The sequence below is a fragment of the Chiloscyllium plagiosum genome, unplaced genomic scaffold (assembly GCF_037043375.1).
Source record: "Chiloscyllium plagiosum isolate Xiang-an unplaced genomic scaffold, Cpla_swu_hap1 HiC_scaffold_10, whole genome shotgun sequence".
NCBI lineage: Eukaryota > Metazoa > Chordata > Chondrichthyes > Orectolobiformes > Hemiscylliidae > Chiloscyllium > Chiloscyllium plagiosum.
Genome location: NW_028270148.1, coordinates 118,076,215 through 118,099,994, shown reverse-complemented (window position 1 = coordinate 118,099,994; position 23,780 = coordinate 118,076,215). Strand labels below are relative to the sequence as shown.

At 42.9% G+C, this 23,780-nt stretch overlaps 1 protein-coding gene across 5 annotated transcripts in view; it reads left to right on the top strand.

Moving 5' to 3' along the window:
• Positions 1–23,780, top strand: part of ehbp1 (EH domain binding protein 1) — a 390,401-nt gene that overhangs the window by 114,486 nt on the left and 252,135 nt on the right. For all 5 annotated transcript variants that reach the window (XM_087991708.1, XM_087991709.1, XM_087991711.1 and 2 more), the window contains one exon: positions 10,624–10,755. In XM_087991708.1, coding sequence (XP_087847834.1) covers positions 10,624–10,755 — 132 coding nt within the window. The remainder of the gene's footprint in view (positions 1–10,623; positions 10,756–23,780) is intronic.

Genomic DNA, 23,780 nt, shown 5'->3' with positions numbered 1-23,780 from the left:
GTGTGTGTGTATATATATATATATATATATATGAGTGAGTATGTAGTGCAGTGGGGTCACCTGTAGTGTGACATGAACCCAAGGTCCTTGTTGAGGCCATCCTCGTGGGTACCAAACTTGGCTAACAGCCTCTGCTCGGCCACTCTGCATTGTTGCATATCCCAAAGTCTGCCTTGGAGGATAGTCACCCAAAGGTCTGAGGCTAAATGCTGAACTGAGAATTTATAAAATATTCCATGGATTGACTGCCTGCTGATTGTGCACATTTTGAACAAAATAAAATATATCTGCAAATATAATTCTGCTAATGCTGCTCCTCGGATGCTGCCTGAACTGCTGTGCTCTTCCAACACCACTAATCCAAAATCTGGTTTCCAGCATCTGCAGTCATTGATTTTATCTAATTCTGCAAATGGACATTCGAAAATAGAACCAGTCTGACTCAAGATTGGGATACAGACAGACACTAACTTCACACCTTTAATGCATTGTCTGAGCTGAGATGTCATTTTTAAAAAATAAAACCTTAAGTTATCTTGAGAACTTGACTTAAAAGAAGTTCTGGGATTTACATATTAATGAACTGAAATCTGCAATCCATTCTAAAAGATGAAAGACTTAACAGCAATCTAGAGTTGTTCAATATATAATTTCAGTTGCATGACATTGTGATCTTTTGCTATAAATTCTGTCTCTTATGGTCCTGCTCCACAGCTATCATATGAAGGAGTAGTGCTCTGAAAGCTAATGCTTATAAATAAACCTGTTGGGACTGTAGGCTGGTATAGTGTGATTTTTAACTACTGTACATTAAGGAGTCATGATTTGGAGATGCTCGTGTAGGACTGGGGTGTACAAAGTTAAAAATCACACCACAACACCAGGTTAAATTAAATCTGTTGGACTATAACCTGGTGTTGTGTGATTTTTACCATTGTATATACAGGAGGTCATTAACGTACAGCATGGCCCTTCACAACCTTAACCCTTCACTGCTTCACCTCATGACAAAGCACTTCCTTCCTTAATTCATTCATGGGATGTGGGACTCACTGGCCAGGCAAGCATTTACTGCCCATAAGTGCCGTCTGGGAAAAGTCAGCCACGTAATTATGGGCCTGGGGTTACATGTAGGCCAGACAAGGTAAGGATGGCAGGTTTCCAATCCTAAAGGACACTTGTGTATCAGTTAAAAATGGACTCTCCCACATGTTACTTTCTGACTGAGCAACAGTTCAACCAGCTCCTTCTATATTGGTGTAGGTCTGCAGTCAATGTGAGTGAGCTTTACCAGAGCATTTCATCATCGAGATGTACAACATGGAAACTGACCCTTCGGTCCAACTCGTCTATACCAATCAGATATCCCAACCTGATCTAGTCCCACCTGCCAGCATTTGGCCCATATCCCTCCAAACCCTTCCTATTCACATACTCATGTCTTTTAAATGTTGTAATTATACCAGCCTCCACCACTTCCTCTGGCAGCTCATTCCATACACGCACCAGCCTTTGCCTGAAAAGTAGCCCCTTAGATCCCTTTTAAAATCTTTCCCCTCTCACCCTAAACCTATGCCTTTTAGTTCTGGACTCCCCCATCCCAGGGAAAGACCTTGTCTGTTTACCTTATCCATGCCCCTCATAATTTTATAAACCTGTATGAGGTCACCCCTCAGCCTTCAACACTCTAGGGAAAACAGCCCCAGCATGTTCAGTCTCTCGCTATAGCTCAAATCCTCCAACACTGACAACATCCTTATAAATCTTTTCTGAACCCTTTCAAGTTCCACAACAACGTTCCGATAGGTGGGCGACCAGAATTGCACACAATATTCCAAAAGTGGCCAAACAATGTCCTGTACAGCTGCAACATGACCTCCCAACTCCTGTACTCAATGCTGTGACCAATAAAGGAAAATATACCAAATGCCTTCTTCACTATCCTATCTACATGTGATTCTCAAGGAACTACAAGCCTGCATTCCAAGGTCTCTTTGTTCAACAACATTCCCCAAGACCTTACCATTAAGTGTACAAGTTCTCCCCTGATTTGTGTTTCCAAAATGTAACACCTCATATTTATCTAAACTAAACTCCATCTGCTACTCCTCGGCCATTGGCCCGTTTGATCAAGATCCCATAGTGCTGTGAGGTAAGTTTCTTTGCTGTCCACTACACCTCCAATTTTGGTGTCACCTGCAAACTTATTAACAATACTCTTATGTTCACATCCAAATCATTTATATAAATGACAAAAAGCAGTAGATCCAGCACCGATCCTTGTGGCATTCCACTGGTCACAGGCCTCCACCACCACCCTCTGTCTTCTACCTTTGAGCCAGTTCTGTATCCACATGGCTAGTTCTCCCTGCATTCCCGAAGATCTAACCTTGCTAACCAGTCTCCCATGGGGAGCCTTGTCGAATGTCTTACTGAAGTCCGTAAAGATCACATCTAATGCTCTGCCCTCATCAATCCTCTTTGTTACTTCTTCAAAAAACTCAATCAAATTTGTGAGACATGATTTCCCATGCACAAAACCATGTTGACTATCCCTAATCAGTCCTTGCCTTTCCAAATACATATAAATCCTGTCCCTCAGGACTTTCTCCAACAACTTGCCCACCACTGATGTCAGGCTCACTGGTCTATAGTTCCCTGGCTTGTCCTTACCACCTTTCTTAAATAGTGGCACCATGTTAGCCAACCCCAGTCTTCCGGCACCTCACCTGTGACTATGTTGGTCCGAAGGGCCTGTTTCCACACTAAGTAATCTAATCTAATCTAATCTAATCTAATCTAATCTAATCTAATATCTCAGCAAGAGACCCAGCAATCACTTCGCTAGCTTCCCACAGAGTTCTAAGAAACACTTGATCCAGGTCCTGGGGATTTATCCACTTTTATGTTTTAAGATATCCAGCAGCACCACCTCTGTAACATGACATATTAATTGATAACTCAGTTCAATTTTCAGCAACATTGGAAAGGCATCTGCATTCCAGTATCATCAGCAATGTCAGTGTTTTCAAAGTTAACCATGATTCAACACATTCTTAAATGTAAATATCTGATAAGCTGTCATAAATATGTAATAATCAAACTTAAAGCTTTCAGACTCATCTATTTTCAATGTGGTAGTGCTACAACACAATTGTTAGCAGATTTAATCTTTTCGCGATAGTCGAAGACATCTTTGTCATCAGTATTTGAAAGCAAGCTAAAGAATTTCATACAAATGGGAATGGGATCCCTGGGGTGTTGGGAGGGTGCAAAAACTGGAATGGGAGGCTTTCATATTGAGAGACTTAGCAGAAGAAACACGCACTCATTTATTGTTCAAAAGCACCAAGTATTTTGACATGATAATACTGAGAAAATAAATTTGTCCAGACTATGAGACATAATTTTAAGCTCACTACCTAAAAAGCATAAATGGCAGGGAGATTTCTTTTTATGTGAAGTATTGTTGAGACAAGGATTTCATGATCCAAAGACATGCAATGTATTCAAAGGGAAGTGGATAAATATTTTAGTAGCAGAAGCATTAAAGGGGAAAGGAAGAGCAGCCTTTCTTTCAGAGAGTTTGTACAAACACTGGGCTATAAGGCCTTATTTTATATTTTAGAATTCAATGATTTTTTTTCTTGAAATGCCTCATTTTGTGCTAGTTTACTTAACTTTTCCAGCAGTACTTATACTGAATAGTTGTAGTTATCTTGCTAGTTATCTGTCCAGCTTTTATCTAGTTTTCAAAATTTATTCAGAATAAGATCCAAAACTTTGTTGAACCAGGGAACACTGTATCGAAGGAAGGGATCCATTTAGGATGGAGATGAGGAATTTATTCTCTGTGTAGTGAATTTTTGGAATTCTTTGCCCTCAAAATCTGTGGAAGCTCAATCAAGAGCATGTTTAAGACTGAGATCCATAGATGTTGGGATGCTAAAAGCATCAAGGGATATGCTGATAGGACAGAAAAATGTTATTGAAATGGAAAATCAGCTGTGAGCTGATTGAATGGGCAAATGAGCTTGAAGGGCTCAATAGCCTACTCCTACTACTATTTCTTATGTTCTTTATTTTCCTGGCAAAGTAGGATATTCACAGCTTAAAGTTCAGTTGTGCCAATTATTTTGTAGTCCCGGTCTCATTCGTTCATTAGTTCTCCCTTTATGAAATTCATGCTGAGTCATATTTATAGACTTGCAGCTTCTGGCAATATTACCAATCAGCTGCCTTGCCAACAAGCCAAAGTTAGCAATGTAAGCCCGTCAGTTATTCTTCAGGTGTTCCATTCAGTGTGGTAGGAGACCTCAATAAAGAAAGGTCCAGAGCTTCACAAAAGTGTATTAGTAATAATGTTGGCCGATCTCAGTAATTTCCCTCACTTTGACAGGATTTTAGAGTTCTTAAAACTGACAGATTCAAGTGAATTTGAGGAATCAGATTACTCTGATACACTATAGGTGATCCAAGGCTATATAGTTCCAGAAGCTATGCAAGCTATGGTATTTTTCTACATAGAATGTAGAACATAGAAACATACAGCACAGAACAGGTCCTTCGACCCACGATGTGCCGAGAATTATTCCTAATCTAAAATAAAATAACCTAACCTGCGCACCCTCAATTCACTGCTATTCATGCGCATGTCCAGCAGTCACTTAAATGTCCCTAATGACTCTGTTTGCACCAGCACCACTGCTTGCAATGCATTCTATGCCTTCACAGCTCTGCATGAAGAACCTACCTCTGACGTCTCCTCTATACCTTCCTCCTAATATCTTAAAACTATGACCCGTCGTGCCAGTCAATCCTGTCCTGGGGAAAAGTCTGGCTATTGACTATATCCATACCTCTCATTACCTTGTATACCTCAATCAGGTCACCTCTCTTTCTCCTCTCCAGAGAGAAAAGTCTGAGCTTAGTCAACCTCTCTTCATAAGACAAGCCCTCAATCCAGGCAGCATCCTGGTAAACCTTCTTTGCACCCTCTCCAAAGCCTTCATATCTTTCCTATAGTAGGGTGAACAGAACTGGACACAATATTCCAATTGTGGTTTCACCAGGGACTTGTAGAGCTGCAACAAAACCTCGCGGCTCTTAAACTCGTTAATGAAAGCCAAAACACTATATGCTCTTTTAACAACTCTATCCACTTGGTGGCAACTTTGAGGGATCTATGTACTTGAACAACAAGATCCCTTTGTTCCTCCACACTGCTGAGAATCCTGTCTTTAATCCTATATTCAGCATACGAGTTTGACCTTCCAAAATGCATCACTTCGCATTTATCCAGTTTGAACTCCATCTGCCGTTTCTCAGTCCAGCTCTACATCTGTCTATATCATACTGCAGCCTGTCTATATCATACTATCAACAGCACCTCCAACCTTTGTGTCATTGGCAAATGTACTAATCCACCCCTCAACCTCCTCATCCAAGTCATTTATAAAACCTACAAAGAGCAGAGGCCCAAGAACAGAGCCCTGCGGGACACCACTCAACACTGACCTCTAGGCAGAATACTTTCCTTCTGCAACCACTCTCTGCCTTCTGTCAGCCAACCAATTCAGAATCCAGATAGCCAAATCTCCCTGTATCCCATACCTCCTGACTTTATGAATTAGCCTACTATGGGGAACCTTGCTGAAGTCCATATACACCACATCTTCTGCTCGACATTCGTTGCACTGTTTCGTCACCTCCTCGAACTCAATAAGATTTGTGAGGCATGACCTGCCCCTCACAAAGCCATGCTGACTGCCTTTTATCACGTGATGTTTTTACAGTCATAAATCCTATCCCTCAGAATTCTTTCCAAAACCTTGCTGACCACAGACATAAGACTACTGGTCTGTAATTGTCAGGGATTTCCCTATTACCCTTCTTGAAAAGAGGAACAACATTTGCCTCTTTCCAATCCTCTGGTACGACTCCCATGGAGAGTGAGGAAGCAAAGATCTTCGCTAGCAGCTTAGCAACCTCCTTTCTAACTTCCTGGAGCAACCTAGGATAAATCTGGTCTCGCCCTGGGACTTATCAATCTTAATGTTTGCCAAAATTTCCAGCATATCGACTTCATCAATCTCGACCTGTTCAAGCCTGTATCCCAGCACCTCAAAGTTCTCATTCACGACAAGGTCTCTTTCCTTAGTGAAAACCAAGGCAAGAAACTAATTTAGGCCTTCTCCTATCTGCTCAGACTCCATGTACAAGGTCCCTACACTATGCCTGACCAGTGCTACCTTCTCCCTGATCGTTCTCTTATTCCTCACGTAAGAGTAAAATTTTTATTTGAATTAAATGATTTTCAATGATTGGGGTAGACTAAAGTTGAAAAGATTATACTCAAGTTATATAGATGAGTGAGCTCTACAATTGGTTAGGATACTGTATTTGCACAGCTCAAAACTTTCATCATTTCCAGTGCAGTTGGATGGGATGAAAGTTCCCTTGCTCTGCTGTTTTTGAGGATCTTGTATTGATCAAGCTTGATAAATCTCAGTCCCACAGCTGAGCATTTCATGTCTGTAAAATGATATGTTAATATTGTGTAAAAGCCTTGGAAATGAAGAAAGTTTTTTTTCCTCTGATGGTCATTTTCCCTCAGAAGACATGGAGGTTAGGTCATTGAATCCATTTGTTTGGCTGAGTTTGGAGTTATTTGATAGACAAGGCAGTTGATGGCTATGGAGTCAGTCAGGAAAGTGGGTGATGAGACTAAACACCGATCAGCCATGATCTTATTGAATAGCAGAGCAGCCTTGAGGAACCAAGTAACCTAATCCTGCTCCTAAATTCTAGGTTTCTAACTGTTGTGCTCAATCTCCATCCCGGTTCCAAACTTGAGAAATCCAAGAACAAAAATTCACACTCTTAGATTAAGTGTTTTAACTTTGATTTTGAGATCAGAGCTATGGACTGGATTTAAAATTAGTTGATCTCAAATGAAAGATTTTGTTTTCCCCCTTTGGGCTTTGATCCAAGCTAATGGTAATATTGGACAAGTCAGACCTAATGTGAAACCTGGCTTGATAAGTTTTGTTTGTAATGGTATTTACTGAACATATTCATGAGAGGGTGCCAGTACAGTTTTAACAGAAGAAACCCAAAGTTTATTACACACAAAACAAAAAGGTATTTTACACTATACACCAATAATTTAAGACCATTCTATTAAAAATATCAAATAAATATTCAACTCTTTTGTCTTCAACAACATCCTTACAAATATTCACATACTGGTGAAAGGTCACCTGTGTCTACTTTAAAGTTCCACATTCAATCGGCGCAGCTATCATTGGTTCCTGGAGCTTTCTTCTTATTGACTTCTAAGCACTTTCAGAACAAGTATATAAAACTTCCAGCAATTTTCTAATTTTGAACAATTGATCCTTGGTCACTCAGGACATTTTCCCTAGCTCTGATTTTTCTTTTGGAGATTGCTAAAGTTAATGCATTATTCTCGTAGGACTGAACCTGCACACTCTCCCTGGCCTTTTGGATGATTCAGTCTTGGTGTCATAGGATACCTTATTGCCAGGCAAACACAATTTTATTTCTTTGACCTTGTTTCTAATGCTTTGAACTATTCATCCAGAGGGTTTGGAGACCTCACTTAGATGCAGGTAAACAAAACCTCAGGTAACTAAAACTGTCCTCTCTTTCTTAACAAAACAATATGAAATTACAAAAAAAATCCTAAACTAGACATGATTCTGTCTACTTTAAAATTCAGGTTTCCAAATAACAATAACTTCATGAAATCTCATCACACCTTTATGTAGGAATGGATATGTGAACTTTTCAAAAATGATTCAATCTCATCAGTTTCCTTTTCCACAATTTATGGATAAATATCTAGACCAGGATTGCAGATTTCGAACTTCATTGAAATTTTGTTTTCGTTGAAGCTTTGAGCGTGGGTGAACAGTGAAGATTGAATGAAAGTGGACGGTTTTGGGGTTCTGCTTGGATTACCATTGATGATTATGGTGTATTTCTGTACAGTTTTACCTGCTAAACTGGTATAAATAGGGAAAGTCTAGTTTTTTTTTTGGAAATGTAGGTTTTTGTGGGCCAAAAGGCTTGCATTTGTTATACTTTCATGATAGAGTCATATAGCACAGAAACAGATCCTTTGGTCCAACTCGTTCATTCCAATCAGTTTTTCCAAAACTAAACTAGTCCCATTGGCCTGCTCTTGGCCCATATCCAGCTAAACCTTTCTTCTTCGTGTATCTGGCCAGATATCTTTTAAATGTTGTAATTGTGCCCACCTCTACCACTTCCTTTGGCAGTTTATTTCATATGTACTACTCTCTGCGTGAAGAAGTTGCCCCTTAGGTCCCTTTTAAATCTTTCCCTGCTCGCCTTAAACCAATGCCCTCTAGCTTTGAACTCCCTCTACTCTAAGGAAAAGACCTTTGGTATTCACCATGTCTATGCCTCTCATGATTTTATAAGCCTCAATAAGGTCATCCCCTGAACCTCTTATGTTCAAGGGGCAAAGGGTCCCAGCCTATGAAGCAATCATTTGTGCTTAATTTATTCCACCTGCACCTAGAAAACCTTTATGTCATAATCCTTGCTTTCCAGGTTTAGTAAATGTGAGATGATAGTCAAGGCTTTGTTCTCAACAGTTGATCTTTTCAGTAATGTTCTGCTGAATGTGGTTGATCCTCTGGATTCCATGGTGTGTAGGAGTTGCAGAAAATTGACCCTTGCACTGAGTTACGTTATAGGACTAGGAGTTTCAGGCTTTGATTATTAAGTCGTCCTGCTCTGTATGACCATCATCCCTGAAAAAATCCACTGTGTACTATGTTCATTATTCACCAGAATAATGTTACAATTTCATCTGACCAAAGATATTACATTTCTTTACTATGTTGTGGTGGTGAAAATAAGAATACTCAACTTGACTTGGTGGATAGAATTCATTCTTCCTGACAGAAATGGAAAAGCAAGTTTGCTGCTTCTGTATTGGTTCAGCATAATTCCCAGTCTGCATTTACCACTCAGGCATTACTGCACAAGAAAAATACTAACAAGTTGTAATTTTGGACTACAGTGGAAATCTTATTTTGATGAGGGTTTTAGACCTGGCATTGTGAAAATACAGAACTCATAAATTTGTTGGAGTTGTCTTTGAAGTCTTAGTTCAACTCAGATATATTGACAGGTCTCTTTGAATTAGTAACACAACTTGTGGATTACAACAAATAAACAAAAAAAAAACTATAGTTATTTTTCAATTAAACAGATGCTCCACTGTCCTCACCATCTTCCTTTCCTTGTATTTTAATTATTAAACTTCATATTGGTCACGCTCCTGATTGTACTAACTATCTTTAACCAAGTTCTGTCATAGTAAATGGGTATATCTGGTGGTGAGGAGATTTCGGGGAGGTATCGTATATATACTCGAGTAATAGTTAATCTCACGTAAAAATTGACCCCTTAGTTTTAGCCAAATAACCTCGAATTTTCAATATATCTCATGTAAAAGTCGACATTAGTTCTTCACAGATAACATATTACTGTTTATGAGTCAGTGTGCCGCCGTCACGTCCCGCCCCGCTCCAGTGTTCCAGTCAGCTGGTTGTTCCGCTCCCAGCCTTCCAGTCCGCTGGCTGTTTTTTTCCCAATTAAGGTTTTCAGAATTACCATAATTCGTTTCTTTTTCATTCGTTTAGAGATCACTTGGGCTTCTGCTAAAGATATGGTATGAATTTGATAAGCATGAATTTCAGCCCCTCAAAAGTAGTATTCATATAATAGTTGACCCCATAAGTTTAACCTTAAAAAGTAGTCAAAACATTTGTCTATTACTCGAGTATATACAGTACTTTGCGATGGTCCTGATTTAAAAAAAGACTCATAAAACTGATTCTAGGTACGTTTAGTAATGCTACTACAAAAAAGCTTTTAGTTTGAAAATTATGATAGAAGGACTAAACTTAAGTAATTTCAAGATTTAATAAAACTACTTTGTTTTTGTACCATGCTCATTGTGATTTTGGAGTATGTACAGGATATTATTGATTGCGATAAAGATACAAGTGTGAAACCCTCATTGTGTTCTACTGGCCTCGTATCTACAAAGCCTTAATTGAATACGTTCAAAGAAATGTAATTGAAGATAAAACAATTAATGCTGGTATTTACATTGAAATATTTATTTATTATAGCAGAGAATTTATTTTCTGAAGCATTATCTTCCTAATTCACTTGTAACATATTCCAAACACTAAGATGCAAATCATTTGCTCCAAGAAGTTTTGTTTGCGTTAGTCATTGAGAGCTATCTGTTATTCCCCGTTTTAGACCACCTGATTTTCCCTTGCAATGGAATTCCTTGCCCCACCTCTGCTTGCAGTGTACCTGCGTAATGCAGCTTTTCATAGAATTGTATTGACCACTGTATGATCTCTCTCTCTCAATGCCGCATTCTACCCACCTTGTTAAATTTTAAAATTTTGGGCAAGTGCAGCAGGTTTTATTCCGAGCTTTTTTAAATTGATATCTTTACATTGATCTCTTTTAATAGTTTTATACTAGATTGAAGATCATGTGCAAAAATATGGAATAAAGTTATGTAACTAACTTTTGCAGAACTTATCAATAAACTCAATATTTTGGAAGAGGAGGAGGAGCCCCCTATCACAAGACTCGACCCATTTAGAGAGTTTGATACTTCTGGACTGAATCCTTTTGGAGACCCAGATGATGATCCTGATATAGAAGGTATAAAGTTTTATTTCACTGTAGTACATACAAAATGGTAATTTTTAAAATACAACAGTACAGATTTTGCAATAACGCTGTTTCATGCTGTCGTTGAGAGTTTATACTCTTGTAAAGCTTTTGGTTCTAAAAAACCAATTGGCACAAGGCATTAAGCCATGAGAATAATAATTGTCATTCACTCAGTTCTGCTGGTTGTTTTGCTAATATTTTAGAAACCGCACTATCATTCTCATGATTTGAAAATGTTGTTGGACTGGGGTGTACAAGGTTAAAAATCACACAACACCAGGTTATTGTGCAACAGGTTTAATTGGAAGCACTAGCTTTTGGAGTGCTGCTCCTTCATCAGCTTCAGACAAAACCACCAGATGAAGGAGCAGCGCTCTGAAAGCTAGTACTTCCAATTAAACCTGTTGGACTATAACCTGGTGCAGTGTGATTTTTAATCTATCATTCGCAACTCACTACTGACATAGTAGCGAGTTATAGAGATATACAGCATGGAAACAGACCCTTCGGTCCAACCCGCCCATACTGACCAGATATCCCAACTTAATCTAGTCCCACTTGCATCCGGCCCATATCCCTCCAAATCCTTCCTATTCATGTACCCATCCAGATACCTTTTAAATGTTGCAATTGTACTAGTCTCCACCTCTTCCTCTGGCAGCTCATTCCATATATGTACCACCATCTGCGTGAAAACGTTGCCTCTTAGGTCTCTCTTATATGTTACCCCTCTCACCCTAAATCTATGCCCTCTAGTTCTGTACTACCCCACCTCAGGGAAAAGATTTTGTCTATTTATCCTATCCATGCCCCTCATGATTTTCTAAACCTCCATAAGGTCACCCCTTAGCCCCCGACGCTCCAGGGAAAACAGTCTCAGCCTGTCCCTGGGACGGCACGGTGGCTCAGTGGTTAGCACTGCTGCCTCACAGTACCAGGGACCCAGGTTTGATTCCAGCCTTGGGCGACTGTCTATGTGGAGTTTGCACATTCAGGAAGTATGGATACAGGGAGATTTGGCTATCTGGATTCAGAATTGGTTGGCTGACAGAAGGTAGATGGAAATTATTCTGCCTAGCAGTCAGTGTTGAGTGGTGTCCTGCAGGGCTCTGTTCTTGGGCATCTAGTCTTTGTAGTTTTTATAAATGACTTGGATGAGGAGATTGAGGGGTGGGTGATTAGATTTGCCAATGACACAAAGGTTGGAGGTGCAGTTGATAGTATCAAGAGCTATTGCAGGCTGCAGTGTGATATAGACAGGACGTAGAGCTGGGCTGAGAATTGGCAGAAGGAGTTCAACCTGGATTTTGGTAATGCATTTTGGAAGGTTGAACTTGAATGCTGAATATAAGATTAAAGGCAGGATTCTTGGTAGTATGGAGGAAGAGAGGTCTCTTGGTGTTCAAGTACATAGATCCCTTAAAGTTGCCACCCAAGTGGATAGAGTTGTTAAGAAAGCATATGGTGTTTTGGCTTTCATTAACAGGGGGATTGAGGTTAAGAGCCGCGAGGTTTTGCTGCAGCTCTACAAGTCCCTGGTGAGACCACACTTGGAATATTGTGTCCAGTTCTGGTCGCCCTACTATAGGGAAGATACGGAGGCTTTGGATATGGTGAAAAAAAGTTTTACCAGGATGCTGCCTGGACTGGAGGGCTTATCTTATAAAGAGAGGTTGACTAAGCTCGGACTTTCCTCTCTGGAGAGGAGGAGGAAGAGAGGTGACCTGATTGAGGAATACAAGATAATGAGAGGCATGGATAGAGTCAATAGCCAGAGACTTTTCCCCAGGGCAGGATTGACTGGCACGGGGGGGGGTTATAGTTTTAAGATATTAGAAGGAAGGTATAGAGAGGGGGACATCAGAGGAAGGTTCTTTACGAAGAGAGTTTAAATGCATGGAATGCGTTGCCAGTGGTGCTGGTGCAAGCAGTCATTAGGGACATTTAAGCGGCTGCTGGACATATGCACATGGATAGCAGAGTTGAGGGGTGCGTAGGTTAAGTTATTTTATTTTACATGAGGATTAATCCTCGGCACAACATCGTGAGTCTAAGGGCCTGTTCTGTGCTGTACTTTTCTATGTTCTATGTTCTAAAACATCAAGTGGATACAGGGAGAACTAGCCATTTGGATGCAGAACTGGCTCAAAGGTAGAAGACAGAGGGTGATGGTGGAGGGTTGTTTTTCAGACTGAAGCCTGTGACCAGTGGAGTGCCACAAGGATCCTCTACTTTTTGTCATTTACATAAATGATTTGGATACGAGCATAAGAGGTACAGTTAGTAAGTTTGCAGATGACACCAAAATTGGAGGTGTAGTGGACAGCGAAGAGGGTTACCTCAGATTACAACGGGATCTTGATCAGATGGGCCAATGGGCTGAGAAGTGGCAGATGGAGTTTAATTCAGATAAATGTGAGGTGCTGCATTTTGGGAAAGCAAATCTTAGCAGGACTTATACACTTAATGATAAGGTCCTAGGGAGTGTAGCTGAACAAAGAGACCTTGGAGTGCAGGTTCATTAGCTCCTTGAAAGTGGAGTTGCAGGTAGCTAGGATAGTGAAGAAGGCTAGGATAGTAAAGGTATGCTTTCCTTTATTGGTCAAGAGTATTGAGTACAGGAGTTGGGAGGTCATGTTGCGGCTGTACAGGACATTGGTTAGGCCATTGTTGGAATATTGCGTGTAATTCTGGTCTCCTTCCTATTGGAAAGATGTTGTGAAACTTGAAAGGGTTCAGAAAAGATTTACAAGGATGTTGCCAGGGTTGGAGGATCTGAGCTACAGGGAGAGGCTGAACAGGCTGGGGCTGTTTTTCCTGGAGCGTTGGAGGGTGAGGGGTGACATTATAGAGATTTATAAAATTATGAGGGGCATGGATAGGGTAAATAGACAAAATCTTTTCTCTGGGGTCAGGGAGTCCAGAACTAGAGGGCATAGGTTTAGGGTGAGAGGGGAAAGATATAAAAGAGACCTAAGGGGCAATGTTTCACACAGAGAGTGGTACGTGTATGGAATGAGCTGCCAGAGGAAGTGGTGGAGGCTGGTACAATGACAACATTTAAAAGGCATTTGGATGGGTATATGAATAGGAAGGGTTTGGAGGGATATGGGCCAGGTGCTGGCAGTGGGACTAGATTGGGTTGGGATATCTGGTCGGCGTGGACAGGTTGGACCAAAGGGTCTGTTTCAATGCTGTACATCTCTATGACTTTATGACTAAGTGGTGCATATTTCTAGACAGTGTTGCTTTTCGAAGCAGTGAGGAGAATGCTTTGAAGCTGAGCAACGCAGGTAATGTTTGAGTTGAGGAGAAACTGCTTGATGAAGGCCCTTGAATTTGTTTTTAGCTTGTTGCAAATCAGTAAATATGTGGGCAGTCAGATGCATCCAGAGCCTGCAAACTGTGAACATATCTCTTGCTCTGCCACTGTCCATGCAAGTTGTTAGACAGAAAATCTAAGAAAGCTGAAAAGAAAAAAATTCTTACAAGAAAACAAATAGGTTCACCTGATCAATTCTTGAAGTGCGAAAAGACCAGCAGTTTGTCATCATTGCTGAAATTAAAAGGAACTGTGTGAGATAACTGCTGGAGCTATTCGGGTGTGTTTAAACTAGCTCAGCAGGGGGATGGGAACCGGAGGTGTAGTTGCAGTGCACAGGAGGATGAGAGTAGGAAGGACAGGGACAGGATTTCACGGTCTCACAGGAATGTGCTGGCAGACAGCAAACTGGTTTGAAGTGTGTCTACTTCAACGCCAGAAGTATCTGAAATAAGGTAGGTGAGCTTGCAGCATGGTTAGGTACCTGGGGCTTCGATGTTGTGGCCATTTCGGAGACATGGATAGAGCAGGATGGGGAATGGATGTTGCAGATTCCAGGGTTTAGATCTTTCATTAAAAACAGGCAAGGCGGTAAAAGAGGGACAGGCGTGGCCTTGTTAGTCAAAGATAGTGTAACAGTGGCTGAGAGAATTTTTGATGAGGACACGTCTACTGAGGTAGTGTGGGCTGAGGTTAGAAACAGGAGAGGAGAGGTCACACTGCTTGGAGTTTTTCATTAGCCTCCGCAGAGTTCCAGGGAGTTGGAAGAGAGGATTAGCAAAATTATTCTGAGTAGGAGTGAAAGGAACAGGGTGGTCATTATGGGGGACTTTAACTTCCCCAATATTGACTGGAAATGTTATAGCTCCAGTGCGTCAGATGGATCAGTTTTTGTCCAATGTGTACAGGAGGGTTTCATGACACAGTATGTCGAAGGGCCGACAAGAGGTGAGGCCACACTGGATCTGGTGCTTGGTAATGAACCAGGCCAGGTGTTTGATTTAGTTGTAGGTGAGCACTTTGGAGAGCGTGACCATAATTCAGTTACGTTTAGTTTAGCGATGGCAAGAGATAGGTACAGGTCAAGAGTTATCGATGGGGCAACGGCAATTATAATGCGATTAGGCAAGAATTAGGACGCGTAGAATGGGGTAGCAAAATGCAGGGTATGCAGACAATCGAAATGTGGAGCTGGTTTAAGGAACAGATATTATGTGGTCTGGATACGTATGTCCCTGTCAGGCAGGGAGGAAGTGATAAAGTAAGGGAACTGTGGTTTACTACAGAAATTGCATCTCTTGTTAAGAAGAAGAAAGAGGCTTATTTGTTGATGAGGCAAGATGGTACAGATGAGGCGATGGAGAGTTACAGATCAGCTAGGAAGGATTTAAGGAGAGAGTTAAGAAGAGCATGGAGAGGACACGGAGCAGTCTTTAGCAAATAGAATAAAGGAGAACCCTAAAGCTTTCTATAGGTATGTGAGGAATAAAAGGATGATTAGGTAAGAATAGGGCCAGTCAAAGACAGAAGTGGGAAGTTGAGTGTGGACCCTGTAGAGATTGGAGGGGTGCAAAATGAACATTTCTCATCGGTGTTCACTCAGGAAAAGGAGAATATTGTAGAGGAGAAGATATTAGACTAGAAAGGATCGAGGTTAGTTACGCACAGGTGTTATCAATTCTCGAAGGAGTGAAAGTAGGCAAGTCCCCTGGGCCGGATGGGATTTATCCGAGGATTCTCTGGGAAGCTAGGGAGGAGCTAGCAGACCCTTTTTGGCTTTGATATTTGAGTTGTCATTGTTTACAGGTTTAGTACCTGAGGACTGGAGGATTGCAAATGTTGTGCCCTTGTTCAAGAAGGGCAGCAGAGATGACCCAGGTAATTATAGACCAGTGAGCCTTACTTCTGTTGTAGGAAATATTTTGGAAAGGATTATAAGAGATAAGATTTATGATCATCTAGCAAGCAACAATTTGATTTCAGATAGTCAACATGGTTTCGTCAAGGGCAGGCCGTGTCTCACAAACCTCTGAGTTTTTTGAGAAGGTGACCAAGCATGTAGATGAGGGTAGGGCAGTTGACGTGGTATACATGGACTTCAGTAAAGCCTTTGATAAGGTTCCACATGGTAGGCTATTGGAAAAAATGCAGAGACATGGAATTGAGGGTGATTTAGCAGTTTGGATTAGAAATTGGCTTTCTGAAAGAAGGCAGCGAGTGGTGGTTGATGGAAAATATTCAGTCTGGAGTCCAGTTACGAGTGGTGTGCCACAAGGATCTGTTTTGGGACCACTGTTTTCGTCATTTTTATAAATGACTTAAACGCAGGAATAGGTGGATGGATTAGTAAATTTGCAGACGACACTAAAGTCGGTAGAGTAGTGGACAATTTGGAAGAATGTTACGGGTTGCAGGGGGACTTGGATAAACTGCAGAATTGGGCTGAGAGGTGGCAAATGGAGTTCAGTGCAGCTAAATGTGAGGTGTTGCACTTTGGGAAGAATAACAGGAAGGCAGAGTACTGGGTCAGTGGAAAGATTCTTGGAGTCCATGTACATACATCCCTGAAAGTTGTCACCCAGGTGGATAGTGCTGTTAACATAGAACATAGAACATAGAAGAATACAGCGCAGTACAGGCCCTTCGGCCCTCGATGTTGCGCTGATCCAAGCCCACCTAACCTACACTAGCCCACTATCCTCCATATGCCTATCCAATGCCCGCTTAAATGCCCATAATGAGGGAGAGTCCACCACTGCTACTGGCAGGGCATTCCATGAACTCACGACTCGCTGAGTAAAGAACCTACCCCTAACATCTGTCCTATACCTACCCCCCCTTAATTTAAAGCTATGCCCCCTTGTAATAGCTGACTCCATACGAGGAAAAAGATTCTCACTGTCGACCCTATCTAAACCCCTAATCATCTTATACACCTCTATCAAGTCACCCCTAAACCTTCTTTTCTCCAATGAAAACAACCCCAAGTGCCTCAGCCTTTCCTCATACGATCTTTCTACCATACCAGGCAACATCCTGGTAAACCTCCTCTGCACCCGTTCCAGTGCCTCCACATCCTTCCTATAGTATGGCGACCAAAACTGCACACAATACTCCAGATGTGGCCGCACCAGAGTGTTATACAACTGCAACATGACCTCAGTACTCCGGAACTCAATTCCTCTACCAATAAAAGCCAGTACGCCATATGCCTTCTTCACCGCACTATTTACCTGGGTGGCAACTTTCAAAGATTTGTGTACATGGACACCAAGATCCCTCTGCTCATCCACACTACCAAGTATCCGACCGTTAGCCCAGTACCCCATCTTTTTATTACTCTTACCAAAGTGAATCACCTCACACTTAGCTACATTGAACTCCATTTGCCACCTTTCTGCCCAGTTCTGCAGCTTATCTATATTCCGCTGTAACCTGCCACATCCTTCCTCACTGTCTACAACTCCTCTGACTTTCGTATCATCCGCAAACTTGCTCACCCAACTTTCTAACCCCTCCTCCAGGTCATTTATAAAAATGACAAACAGCAATGGTCCCAAAACAGATCCTTGCGGAACACCGCTAGTGACGGCACTCCAAGATGAACCTTTGCCATCAACTACTACCCTCTGTCTTCTTCCAGCCAGCCAACTCCTAATCCAAACCTCCAACTCACCCTCAATGCCATTCCTCCGTATTTTTTGCAGTAGTCTACCATGGGGAACCTTATCAAACGCCTTACTAAAATCCATATACACCACATCTAATGCTTTCCCCTCGTCCACCTCCTTAGTCACCTTCTCAAAGAATTCAATAAGGTTTGTGAGGCACCACCTGCCCTTCACAAAACCATGCTGACTATCCTTTATCACATTATTCCTATCCAGATGTTCATAAATCCTATCCCTTACAATTCTCTCTAAGATTTTGCCCACAACAGAAGTGAGACTCACCGGCCTATAGTTACTAGGGTTATCCCAATCCCCTTCTTGAACAAGGGAACCACATTTGCTAGCCTCCAATCTTCTGGCACTACTCCTGTAGACAACAAGGACATAAAAATTAAGGCCAATGGCTCTGCAATCTCCTCCCTTGCTTCCCAGAGAATCCTAGGATAAATGCCATCAGGCCCAGGGGACTTATCTATTTTCACCCTTTCCAGAATTTCCAACACCTCTTCTCTACATACCTCAAAGCCATCCATTCTACTTAATTGTGACTCAGTACTCACATTGACAACAATGTCCTGTTCCTGATTGAATACTGACGAAAAGTATTCATTCAGTGTCTCCCCAATCTCTTCAGCCTCCACACGCAACTTCCCACTACTATCCTTGACTGGACCTATTCCTACCCTAGTCATTCTTTTATTCCTGACATACCTATAGAAAGCCTTAGGGTTTTCCCTAATCCTACCAACTAAGGACCTTTCATGTCCCCTCCTTGCTGCTCTTAGCTCTCTCTTCAGGTCCTTCCTGGCTACCTTATAACTCTCAATCGCCCCAATTGAACCTTCACGCCTCATCTTTACATAGGCCGCCCTCTTCCATTTAACAAGGGATTCCAATTCCTTATTAAACCATGGCTCCCTCACACGACCATTTCCTCCCTGCCTGATGGGCACATACTTATCAAGGACACTCAATAGTTGCTCCTTGAACAAGCTCCACATATCAATTACACCCTTGCCTTGAAGCTTACTTTTCCAGGCCACACATCCTAAGTCATGCCTCACAGCATCATAATTTCCCTGCCCCCATCTATAACTCTTGCTCTGTAGTGCACACTTATCCCTCTCCATCACTAGAGTAAAGGTCACCGAATTGTGGTCACTGTCCCCAAAGTGCTCACCTACCTCTAATTCTAACACCTGGCCTGGTTCATTACCCAGAACCAAATCCAGTATGGCCTCACCTCTTGTTGGCCTATCTACATATTGTGTCAGGAAACCCTCCTGCACACATTGGACAAACACTGACCCATCTAACGAACTTGAGCTATAGCTTTCCCAATTAATATCAGGAAAGTTAAAGTCCCCCATAACAACCACCCTATTACTTTCACTCTTCTCTTGAATCATCCTCGCAATCCTTTCTTCTACGTTTCTAGGACTATTAGGAGGCCTGTAAAAAACTCCTAACAGGGTGACCTCACCTTTCCTATTCCTAACCTCAGCCCAAACTACCTCAGATGGCGAGTCTTCATCCATCGTCCTTTCCACAGCTGTAATACGAAAGAAGGCATACGGTATGTTAGGTTTCATAGGTAGAGAGATTGAGTTCCGGAACCGCAATATCATGCTGCAGTTATACAAAATGCTATTGCACCCGCACTTGGAATATTGCGTACAATTCTGGTCACCCCATTACAGGAAGGATGTGGAAGCATTGGAAAAGGTGCAGAGGAGATTTATCAGGATGTTGCCTGGTCTGGAGTGAAGGTCTTATGAGGAAAGGCTGACAGACTTGGGTCTGTTCTCATTGGAAAGAAGAAGGCTAAGGGGGGATTTGATAGAGACATACAAGATGATCAGAGGATTAGATAGGGTAGACAGTGAAAGCCTTTTTCCTAGGATGATGATGTCAGTTTGTACGAGGGGGCATTACAAATTGAGTGGTGATAGATTTAAGATAGATGTCAGAGGCAGGTTCTTTATGCAGAGTGGTAAGGGCGTGGAGTGCCCTACCTGCTAATGTAGCTAAAAATGTTTTGCTGGAAAAGCACAGCAGGTCAGGCAGCATCCAAGGAACAGGAGAATCGACGTTTTGGGCATGAGCCCTTCTTCAGGAATGAGGAAAGTGTGTCCAGCAGGCTAAGATAAAAGATAGGGAGGAGGGACTTGGGGGAGGGGCGTTGGAAATGTGATTGGTGGAAGGAGGTCAAGGTGAGGGTGATAGACCGGAGTTGGGGTGGGGGCAGAGAGGTCAGGAAGTAGATTGCAGGTTAGGAAGGCGGTGCTGAGTTCGAGGGATTTGACTGAAACAGGTGGGGGGAGGGGAAATGAGGAAACTGGAGAAATCTGAGTTCATCCCTTGTGGTTGGAGGGTTCCTCGGAGGAAGATGAGGCGCTCTTCCTCCAGCCGTCGTGTTGCTATGGTCTGGCGATAGAGGAGTCCAAGGACCTGCATGTCCTCGGTGGAGTGGGAGAGGGAGTTGAAGTGTTGAGCCATGGGGTGGTTGGGTTGGTTGGTCCGGGTGTCCCAGAGGCGTTCTCTGAAACTTCCACAAGTAGGCGGCCTGTCTCCCCAAAATAGAGGAGGCCACATCGGGTGCAGCGGATGCAATAAATGATGTGTGTGGAGGTGTAGGTGAATTTGTGGCGGATATGGAAGGATCCCTTGGGGCCTTGGAGGGAAGTAAGGGGGGAGGTGTGGGCGCAAGTTTTGCATTTCTTGCGGTTGCCAGGAGTGGAGGTTGGGTTGGTGGGGGGTGTGGACCTGACGAGGAGTTACGGAGGGAGTGGTCTTTTCGGAACGCTGATAGGGGAGGGGAGGGAAATATATCCTTGGTGGTGGGGTCCGTTTGGAGGTGGCGGAAATGACGACGGATGATACGATGTATATGGAGGTTGGTGGAGTGGTAGGTGAGGACCAGTGGGGTTCTGTCCTGGTGGCGATTGGAGGAGCGGGGCTCAAGGGCGGAGGAGCGGGAAGTGGAGGAGATGCGGTGGAGGCCATCGTCGATCACGTCTGGGGGGAAATTGCGGTCTTTGAAGAAAGAGACCATCTGGGTTGTACGGTATTGGAACTGGTCCTCCTGGGAGCAGATGTACGGTATTGCAACTGGTCCAGTTTCTCCAGTTTCCTCATTTCCCCTCCCCCCACCTTGTCTCAGTCAAATCCCTCGAACTCAGCACCGCCTTCCTAACCTGCAATCTTCCTGACCTCTCCGCCCCCACCCCCACTCCGGCCTATCACCGTCACCTTGACCTCCTTCCACCTATCACATTTCCAATGCCTCTCCCCCAAGTCCCTCCTCCCTACCTCTTATCTTAGCCTGCTGGACACACTTTCCTCATTCCTGAAGAAGGGCTCATGACCGAAATGTCGATTCTCCTGTACCTTGGATGCTGCCTGACCTGCTGTGCTTTTCCAGCAACACATTTTCAGCTCTGATCTCCAGCATCTGCAGTCCTCACTTTCTACCTGCTAATGTAGTCAACTCAGCCACATTAGGGAGATTTAAACCATCCATAGATAACATGGATGATTTTGGGATAGTATAGCGGACGAGCTGAGAATAGTTCACAGGTCAGTGCAACACCGAGGGCCGAAGGGACTGTTCTGTGCTGTAGTGTTCTATGTTCCATAATTTAACCTACATTGTGATACGAAATTTTGATCTTCAGAATTTTGTTCTCTTACTCTCTCTTTCCCATCCATGATGAGTCAAATGATCTTGCTTTTGTTTGTTTTGATCATGGCTGAGCAGATGTATTTGGGCTTTAAAAGTGCTTTGGTTTAAGTCACAGTCATAAATTAGGAATTGTTTGCTCTGCATTTTAGAACATGAAATAGTAAAGCACAGGAATGGGCCCTTCGGCCCATGATGTTGTGCCTCGGATGATGATGGCTCGCATGAGGGGATATAGCTTTAAATTGAGGGGTGTTAGACATAGGACAGATATTAGAGGTAGTTTCTTTATTCAGTAGTAGAAGCATGGAACACACTGCCTGCCACAGTAGTAGACTCGCCAACTTTAAGGATATTTAAATAGTCATTGGATAAACATATGGGTGATAACAGAATAGGGTAGGATAGATAGGCTTCAGATTGGTTCCAGAGGTCAGTGCAACATCGAGGGCTGAAGGGCCTGTACTGCACTGTAATGTTCTATGTCCTATGATGCCAAATTAAACTAATCCTTTTTGCTTGCCCACGATCCATATTCCTCCATTACTTACTTATTCATGTGCTTATCTAAAAGCACCTTAAACACCCCTATCATAATCTGCTTCCACTAATACCCTGACAGCACATTCCAGAATGCCATTAGGGAAGGAATTCCAGGATTTTGACTCAGCGACACTGAAAAAAATGGCGATATATTTCCAAGTCAGGATGGTGAGTGGCTTAGGTGGTGTTCCCATGTATCTGCTGCCCTTGTCCTTCTAGATGGAAGTGATCATGGATTGGAAGGTGATGTCTGAGGATCTTGAGTGAATTCTTCCAGTACATCTTGTAGATAGTACACGCTGCTGCTATGGAGGTGATGAAGTAGATGTTTGTGGATGCTGTGCCAATCAAGCGGGCTTCTTTGTCCTGGATGGTGTCAAGCTTCTTGAATGTTGCCTTCACCCATCCAGGCAAGTGGGGAGTATTCCATTACACTTCCGACTTGTGCTTTGTTGATCGTGGACAGGTTTTGGGGAGTCAGGAGGTGAGTTACTTGCCACAGTAATGCTAGCCACTGACCTGCTCCTGTATCCACTGTTGTTTATGTGGTGAGTCCAGTTGAGTTTGTGATCAATGATGACTCCCAAGATATTGCTACTGGGATATTCAATGTTGGTAATACTATTGAATGGCATGTTGCGGTGGTTAGAGTGTCTGTTATTGGTGATGGTCATAGCCTGGCATTTGTGTGACATATATTTGACGCGTGTCAACACAAGCCTGGATATTGTCCAGAGCTTGTTGCATTTGAACATGGACTACTTCAGTATCTGAGAAGTCACGAATGGTGCTGAACATTGGTGCAATCATCAGCGAACATCCCAACTTCTGCCCTTATGATGGAAAGAAGGTCATTATAAAACAGCTGAAGACAGATTGATCTTCAGGCAGGAACAGCAAGATCCCACAGAGCTGACAGAGAGAGGGGTGTGGAGGGGTGTGGGGAGAGGTGAGCAGGGAGGTTGGAGATTGAACAATTCAACAGTTCTGGGAAAGAGGGAGGATCCAGAGAGTTGTAGGAAGGGAATCTACAGGGGAATGTGAACAAGGTGGAGATTAGATTAGATTACTTACAGTGTGGAAACAGGCCCTTTGGCCCAACAAGCCCACACCGACCCGCCAAAGCGCAACCCACCCATTCCCCTACATTTACCCCTTTTACCTAACACTATGGGCAATTTAGCATGGCCAATTCACCTAACCTTTGGACTGTGGGAGGAAACCGGAGCACCTGGAGGAAATCCACGCAGACACAGGGAGAATGTGAAACTCCACACAGTCAGTCGCCTGAGTCGGGAATTGAACCCGGGTCTCTGGCGCTGTGAGGCAGCAGTGCTAACCACTGTGCCACCGTGCCGTCCACTTTTTTTAAACTTCAGGCTGACACAAAGCTCCCCACCCCACTGCAATGTGGTAACTGGGCCCGGCCCAGGAATTGGAACTGGGACATTTGTGGACTGCGATCTCAAAGGAAGCGAGCAAACAGAATTTAGATTAGCAGCAAACAGAATTTAGATTAGAGCAAACAGAATTTAGATTAGGGAAGGATGGGGATTGAAGAAAAGATGTGAGACATAAGACCATAAGACATAGGAGCGGAAGTAAGGCCATTCGGCCCATCGAGTCCACTCCGCCATTCAATCATGGCTGATGGGCATTTCAACTCCATTTACCCGCATTCTCCCCGTAGCCCTTAATTCCTTGTGACATCAAGAATTTATCAATTTCTGCCTTGAAGACATTTAGCGTCCCAGCCTCCACTGCACTCTGCGGCAATGAATTCCACAGGCCCACC